General features: G+C 37.9%; 1 protein-coding gene across 1 annotated transcript; it reads left to right on the top strand.

Annotated features, from left to right (window-relative positions):
• The first annotated feature begins 222 nt into the window (after nucleotides 1-222).
• On the top strand, nucleotides 223-765 carry LOC109185580 (subtilisin-like protease SBT4.15). Its single transcript, XM_019335520.1, has 2 exons — nucleotides 223-319; nucleotides 416-765. Exons 1-2 carry the CDS (start codon nucleotides 223-225, stop codon nucleotides 763-765), a joined length of 447 nt encoding a protein of 148 aa, XP_019191065.1.

Below are 765 nucleotides of genomic sequence, written 5' to 3'. Positions count from 1 at the left end.
AATGGTCCATTCAGAAGAACCAAGAACAAAGCCGTCATTAACACCGACATTTTCCATGAGAGAAAACCTAGCTAATACCAGATGAGAATATATTTTCTGTGTATTGATCAAGAGCAGCGGATATAAAGTATATAAAGGCACGAAATAGAGATCTAGTCTAATACTACTAGTAGAGTCCTAATAACAAGAACCTCAAACTAAAATATTTTGTCGGGAACATCCATGTGTTGTCCTCATGTTTCTGCTGCTGCTACCTATGCAAAGTCTTTCCATCCTGATTGGTCACCGGCTGCAATCACGTCAGCGTTGATGACTACAGGTCAGTTTTGATTCCATCTTGAGGCCCGGGTCTAGTATATATTAACTTCTTATAAATAACAAATATTTTTGGGTTATATTGTTGTATCGACTTTAGCAAAACCACTAGGGGTGAAGGACGAGGATGCAGAATTTGCATATGGAGCTGGGATGATTGATCCGACAGTAGCATTAAATCCTGGCCTAGTTTTTTACATTGATGAAGATGCCTACATAAGTTTCCTTTGCAAGATTGGATACAACAGTTCTAGATTAGTTCAAATAACTGGTAACAAAACCAATGACTGCTCAACATTTTCAGTAGCAACTAGAAAAGATGGACTCAACTACCCCTCCATTAATCTACGTATTATTACCATTTTTAACAATACAAACATCGACGGGTGTATTTCATCGTACTACTACAAACTTTGGGGAAGGTTCGACAACTTACAAGGTCAAAACTGA

This window comes from Ipomoea nil, unplaced genomic scaffold (genome assembly GCF_001879475.1).
Source record: "Ipomoea nil cultivar Tokyo-kokei standard unplaced genomic scaffold, Asagao_1.1 scaffold1334, whole genome shotgun sequence".
NCBI lineage: Eukaryota > Viridiplantae > Streptophyta > Magnoliopsida > Solanales > Convolvulaceae > Ipomoea > Ipomoea nil.
Note: the sequence above shows the minus strand (reverse complement) of the source record. Positions and strands in the feature narration are given on the sequence as shown.

Bases quoted from the DNA above. Each gene is read 5' to 3' on its own strand.
- LOC109185580 (XM_019335520.1), top strand. From the start codon at position 223: ATGTGTTGTCCTCATGTTTCTGCTGCTGCTACCTATGCAAAGTCTTTC. The intron at 320-415 runs GTCAGTTTTGAT...TATCGACTTTAG, and splicing joins GTCAGCGTTGATGACTACAG to CAAAACCACTAGGGGTGAAG.